The sequence below is a fragment of the Drosophila innubila genome, chromosome X (assembly GCF_004354385.1).
Source record: "Drosophila innubila isolate TH190305 chromosome X, UK_Dinn_1.0, whole genome shotgun sequence".
NCBI classification, from domain to species: domain Eukaryota; kingdom Metazoa; phylum Arthropoda; class Insecta; order Diptera; family Drosophilidae; genus Drosophila; species Drosophila innubila.
The window spans coordinates 21588641-21595638 of NC_047626.1; the positions used below are offsets into that span (position 1 = coordinate 21588641).

Here is a 6998-nt window from a genome sequence, read left to right on the forward strand (position 1 = left end):
AAATGGAAGCAGAATAATAAATGAGAGAGCGATCCAAAGACTGCAACCCGCATATTTATAATAATAAAAATAATAATAATAATAAATAATAATATAAATGGGAATATACACAAGTGCTCCATTTCTGGGAACACTTCTGGAGCCGTGGACGGAAGTTGAAAGTGTGAATTTCTGCGAAGCGGCTTCGTCATTGATTTCGCTTTGAATGAATGAATGAATGAATGAGAGGCCCCATTCCCTTGGATCATGGATCAGCACATAGTCCCAAGTTCCCAGATATGAATCAAATACGAGTACACATCGTAGGTCAGACCCAAAATAAGAAAAAGCAACAACAACTTTAAACTTGTCGCGCCATACGCATGCGTTCATTTGGGCCCATAAATCACTTGAAGCGGCGATCATGTATCACCATGTTGCTACATGAACCCCCCTCGCTAACTAGCCCCCCCGCCCCTCTCCTTTCATCCCCTGATTTCGCCACCTCTGCTTCTACACACGACGACGCGACGTAGTTTCTTTTTCGACTTGCAGTTGTCAAAAATTCGCACATTTTTTATACCAAGACGTGATACGCACCTTCACCCGCCCCTCCCCCCCACGTCACCCTCTGCAGCCCGTGTCACCTGACGCCGCTGTCATGTAGCCGGCAATTAAAATTGGTTCCCTTCTTCAGTTCCCCCTTTGGCACTGACTCCCCCTGCCCATGGTTCAATTTCAATTGGCCAGGGCAACTGTTAAATAATTTATGAAGTGCGTAAGGTTTCTGGTGCGCATTTCAAGCATTGCCTCGATATATTGGAGGTTCCAAGCTAAAAATTAAGCTGAGAACTGGGGGTAAACAACTAGCAGCTACCCTATTCTTTTTAAATATCACTAAACAGACCACAGAAATATGCTAGACATTTATAAATGTCACACAGATTGCTCTTTCATCACCTTACTTTATTTTCCTTGTGACCCAATGACATAACTTTGTTGTTTGTAGCGGAATCTTAAGGAAATTTTCAAAATATTTAGTTGATATATTAAACTAATAAGTTGGCAAGTTTCATGATTGTAACTGTAGAAATGCAATTGTTATGAACACTTTATTAAATTGGAGTAAAGTCAAGAAAAAATCGTAAATAAATCGGCGGACAAATTGCTTGGCTATTGAATTAAAATAGATTCATATAGACTACACTTATGGAGTCAATAATAACTAAATGAGCTATAAAAATAAAGATATATACGATAGTATCGCCAAACTATCGCTATAATTAACAAATGAAGAACTGTGTATAGAATAATGTCATTGAAAGTTATATAGCTTAAGCTCAACATCTGTTTACTTTCAGCTACCCCTTGCAAGCAATTGCTAATTTACAGGGTATTTACATATTTTGGGGCATCGCTCACGCACTTTTTTACTGCGAAGGGAGCTTCTGAATGAAGCCGGAAAATATTTGGCCACGCAACTTTCGGCTCATTAAAGTTTTTGGGCACATTTTGCGAGCTGCATGCAAATGCCGCTGATTAAGTTTGGCAATTCGATTTTTTCGGGGCCAAAAGAACTGGGCCAGAGAGGGGAGGGAAGAGACAGAGAGAAAGAGGGAGAGGCTTAGGCTTAGGCGTAACATGGTAGACCTTGGCGTCAGTTTTTGCTAGGCGGCTGCGCTTTCTGCTTCAATGGCAGACCATAAATCAAGAGGCATTTAGGCAAAAAAAAAAAAAAATTAAAAGAAACTCCAGCTCAACTCAAGTCAAAGTCAAAAACATGCGGCATCGCATGGCACTCAAAACTGAAACTGAAACCGAAACCAACTTTATATATGCATATATAGTCTGATTATAACTGAAGACATAGGTTCTGGCAGCTGGAACTTAACGTCTTCCGACTTCCGTCTTCTGACTTCCATATTCTGTCTAGAGTGTGAGGATCTTGACTAAGTGTTCGCTGAAGCACAACAACAAGTGTTAAGTCTGCAAACACGAAGTTGTTCCGAAAACTTAAGCCTTAAACCGTGAACCCCCTAAAATAAGCAAAAAGCCTAAGCCTAAACTAAAACCGAACCTCAACCCGAACCACGAACCACGAACTCAAACTCAGTCACTCTTTAAGAACTAAAAGTAAAGAATAACATTGCCTGATTAATTATGAATTTGAATTGAGTATCTGTCTGGTTGGTGTGCACTCGGAACTGCACTTGCAACTTGCAGCAAGCAACTTGCAACTTGCAACTTGCGATCGGCACTTTTCATATTTTTACGCTTGCGGAGTTCGCGACGCGACTGCAAATTGTCTAGGGGCGCATTCGAGCAACAACTTTTGTCACGCTATATAGGGCCACAGATAAGCGCACAGGAGCGCATTCGAGGGCATTAAGAGCAGGCCTTACAGGAGCGCATTCCAATTTATTTATCGGTGATAGCAACGTGTGTGCAACCCTAAAATTAATCAGATCATTTCAATGCTTACATTTTCAAATCATACAATTTTAATATTAATAACCAGGAACTGTAATCATTTAAAGTTTTATTATAAAACTCAAGAAATAATCATTATACTATGAGTTTTATTATTTTACTTAAATTTCTTGAGTTTTATTTTTTTGAATCAAAAATAAAACTCAAGGTGCTATTTTGACCAACCAACTTGAGTTTAATTTTTGATTTAAAAAAATAAATCTCTAGAAATAATCATTATGCTATGAGTTTTATTTTTTTTTTTGCTCAAAAATATTGAGTTGTATTTTATTGCTCAAAAATAATGATTATTTTATGAGTAAAAAGTGGAATTGCATAGATTACCCTTAAAGAAAATTTTTGGTGTATTTCACGTTTATTTACAATTACTAGAAGTGAACGATTTTTTATTTGAAAACAACAAAATAATCATTATTTACTGTCCCTGTCTATAAATAAATAATTTTTACTAAAAACTCAAATCATTCAAAATTTGTTTTGTTTAACAACATTTTAGGCCCACCTTCTCACCCGCAGTGCGCTCCTGGTGGGACGAGAAAAAAGACTTCCTTTACAGCTGAAGACGCCGTCCACTTTGGCTGGACATGCACAATGCTCAGCGGCACGTCTCAGTGTCTTTATCATATAAACGGTGCGATTTAAATTAATAATTAAGCTTGGTTTGCACTTCACTCTGGCTCTGGCTCTGGGTCTGGCTCTGACTATGGGTCTGAGTCTGAGTCTGAGTCTGGAGAGAGGGGTCTGAGTTTGGTCTGTTCTGGTCGCGTTCGGTTATTGGAGGGCATCTGCCAGCTGTTCGTCTTCGTTTGTCGGTTGCAGGTGGATGCGGATTAAAAAGCCTCACAACAGTGTCCGCAATAAATCATCGGAGACATTGGCTCGCCCGAGTGCAGCCAAATGCGAAGACATTCCCTCCCCCTCTCCTCTCAACACCCTTTCCATCTGCTGTTGGAAAAGGAAACGAAGTTCGTGTCATCATTGATATGCCATATAAGACTCTTTTCAGTCTGATTCTCATTATCGATATGACCAAATGCGAGGGAGTGCCAAAGTCTTCAAATATGAGTGTTGAGCTTACCAGAAAAGAATTCTATTTATTATACTTTATCTCCACCTGTTCTACTCGTAACTTATAGTTTCTCATACTTATTAATTCTTATGTCAATAGAAAAATGGGAAGAAAGGATGTGTAACTTGAATTTGTTAATTAAATTTGTTAGTTGTCAAACTCTTCTTCTTGCCTTTTTTTATATAAAGCTTAGACCTACCAGAACGTTTTATGGTCAACTCAATACGGACCTTAAGTTCAAAGAGATAATTTCAAAGGATCGGCAATTCAACAATGTTATAAGTGCAGTTTCTACACAGAAAAAAAATCCGGGATTCCGTGCTTGAATTAATCAAATGCGTTGTCAAAAGTACGCTGATCCCGGATCCTTCAAGCCAAGTAGAAAATACTTAATTTAAGCAAAATTTTTTTAACATTATTTTAATTTTCTGGGTTCTGTAAGATCTGATTTCAGTTAGATCTAATTATTTTAAGCTTCTCTAAATTTTTTAATGTTGATTTTTCTACGTATATTCATAATTTAACATAATATCCTGAATACATACTTAAAAAAACGTGCTAAAATCAAGAATTTTAAACTTGGATTTTAGAGTAAAGTTTTTTTTGTGTGTTTTTAATTGAGAGTTATAGAAATATATGTATCGTCTTTTTAGAAACTACTATATCATGTGTAAAGGTTGTCAGATAAATATGTAAATGAGTTTTAAAAAGCGTCGCCTCTGCTGTCATTCGATTCAGAGATGTGGCTGAAACATTTTCAATAACACAAAATTTGCCGTGCTCGTTCACCGAACAGTCCAAGTACACAAACTAGGAGCAACTGCAAAGGAAACGGACCCAAAAAAAAAGACAAGCTGAAGAAGCAGAATATCAGTAGATCACTAGATCAGGAGAAGAGGCAAGATCTCAGAAATAGGTGCAACATTAGGTGCAACAAAGAAATAGAGTCAAAGGAAGAGCATCAATTGAAGAGTATCTCAAAGAAACGAGCCGTAGAATCTATTAAAGGTTGATCCGACTCCCAAGATGCTGTTCATGGATGCTCTATTCAATAGTCTGTTGGTTGTTAGCTCCGGCTATGCGATGTATACGTTGCATCCGTTGCAAACACCCTACGGTTATGCGGCAGCCGCATTGAGTCTTGTTCATGGTCTGGTGGGCGTGGTCAGGGCGGCGCACAATGATGGTGATGAATGCAATCGTTTGAGACAGATCACGACGGGTATTATGGAGCTGGTACCGTTGCCATTGACCAACATTGAATTGTATCTGAAATCATCGAATCCACATTTGGCCATGGCCCATGCTTGTTTCCTGGTACCGCTCGCCTTCGATGTGGTCGCCATTTGGCGTGACGTTGAGGATAATTCAACGGAGACGCTCAAGGATTTGACACTGCTCGGAAATGTTGTGTCCTTGCTATTCCTGGGCGTTAACCAATCGAAGAACGTCTACGGCGGAATGGCAGCGATTGCATTCGGTGCACGTTACGGCGCCGTTATGTTCGATTATTATTGGGAGGGTCTGGGCAGCCACATAAATCTATTGGCCGATTCGGCCTTCATCATGCTGATGGCCATGACGTTAACAAACAAATAGATCAAAATTTCACAATACAAAGTTCCCAAAAAAAAAACACGAAAATTTATTTGCCATTGCTATCGTTATCGTTATCGACAGCAGACGATGCCGTCGATCTTTCGTCGCCGTCTTCTCATATTTTTAAGGCGATTCTTTCTCAAGGCTAACGACGTTCGGTTCATTGGCTCAACAATGGCTCAAGCGGCGGCTCAATAAACTTGCAATTAATGTTGGCAAATTAAAATGCAAAAATACACATTAATTGTTTTGTCAAAAAAATTAAATGTGTGCTCTCAATCCCCTTCCTCTCGCTTCGCGGCTCAATTCACAAAGCTGCTGATGACAATGGGACAACAATTTAAGGCAAATTTACAGCGATAATCAAGTTGATCATCATCAAGATTATGATGCTGATCATGATGATGATGAGCCACTTTGAGCCGGCATAAACAAAGCCAACAAAAATCAGGGAATACAACAAAGTGAACCGGTTCCCAAATGCAAATATTAATAATGACACGAGTCCAGTCAAATAACAAAAGTACTCAAATTCAGAGATGCCCTATAATATTAATAAAATTAATATTAGCCTTCACTAACGTATTTTATTTAAATGAAATAATTCAGTGATTCAGCCGCTGATTTTATATCCTATGTTTTCATACAAAGTTACTAGAGACAACTGCAGTGGTATCCAAAATGTATATGTATTTCCCGATCACATGCGAAAGGAAAAAAAATTCTTCTTATTGAAGCCGGAATCGAGTAGACCACAAAATTCCGCTGGCGGAAAGTTTTCTATGGCATAGTTGTCAAATTCTTCTTCTTTTTACAGCACCTTTTTTTATATGAAGTTCCAACGTTCTGGTAGGTCTATCTGGTCTATTTTAAACAGGAATTTATATGAGTGTAGACCTACCAGAAAGTTTTCTGGTCTACTCGATACGGGCCGTTATTGTAAAGATTAAAGGATACAAAAATATAATAAAAAAACTTCCAAAAGTAGTTTAACCAACTTTTTTTAGCGTTTGTTTTCTTTAAGTATATTTATAAAATTTCCGAAATTTAATAAATACATATTTAGCTTGCAGCAATATTCAAATTTTTGTAGCAGTCGAATTTTAAAAAACAAAAACCAGCTGTAAAATAGCTAAATTGGCAACTCTCTTATTTTTTTGTAGTCTGCTTATGGGTGTCGGGGCTGCAGTTGAAATAAATGTGAGAAAAATAAAAAAGAAGAGTAATAGGAAGAAGGAAGAAGTTGCTAATGAAACGGCGCCATAAAACTGAACGACAAACGTGTGATGAGAAGTGGAAAGTGGAGAGAGGAGAGTGTGCAACAAAGTGCGGTAAGTGGAGAATGCAATAATTTATGCATTTTAATTAATTGCCTGTTTTGCGAGTACAGATCTGCATTTTAGGGACTTTTTTATGACGCGCCTACTCAACGATACCGGGTACAGATTGGATTGGATTCCACTCCAGGCACTAATCATGTCGTCAGTCGTCAGGCGCTGCATGCGGCGCGGCGTTGACTTTAACGGATACAACGAATCCAACTCGGCTCGATCAGAAGAACAAACAAATTCATTTTATAGTTTAAAGACGATCCATTAATTGAGTGTGAATCAAGGAGACGCACACTGAGAGAACGGGGAAGGAGCAGACAAGACTGCAACGGTGACAGAAGCAGCAGCAGAGTCCATGGCAGCGGCAGCGACAGCGACAGAGGCAGAGGCAATATCACATTGGAAAAGATAACAACAAATTAAAGCTAGCGAAAAAAAGTAACCGCAAAAGCATTTCAAAAATGCACAACAAAGAAGCTTAAAAAAAGGCAAAAGGAAATCAAGAAGTAAGCGAGAAAAGCAAACAAAAA

General features: G+C 38.5%; 1 protein-coding gene across 1 annotated transcript; it reads left to right on the forward strand.

Annotated features, from left to right (window-relative positions):
* The first annotated feature begins 4206 nt into the window (after nt 1–4206).
* On the forward strand, nt 4207–5398 carry LOC117785409. Its single transcript, XM_034623398.1, has one exon. It carries the CDS (start codon nt 4565–4567, stop codon nt 5135–5137), a length of 573 nt encoding a protein of 190 aa, XP_034479289.1. The 5' UTR covers nt 4207–4564; the 3' UTR covers nt 5138–5398.
* The last annotated feature ends 1600 nt before the right edge of the window (nt 5399–6998 follow it).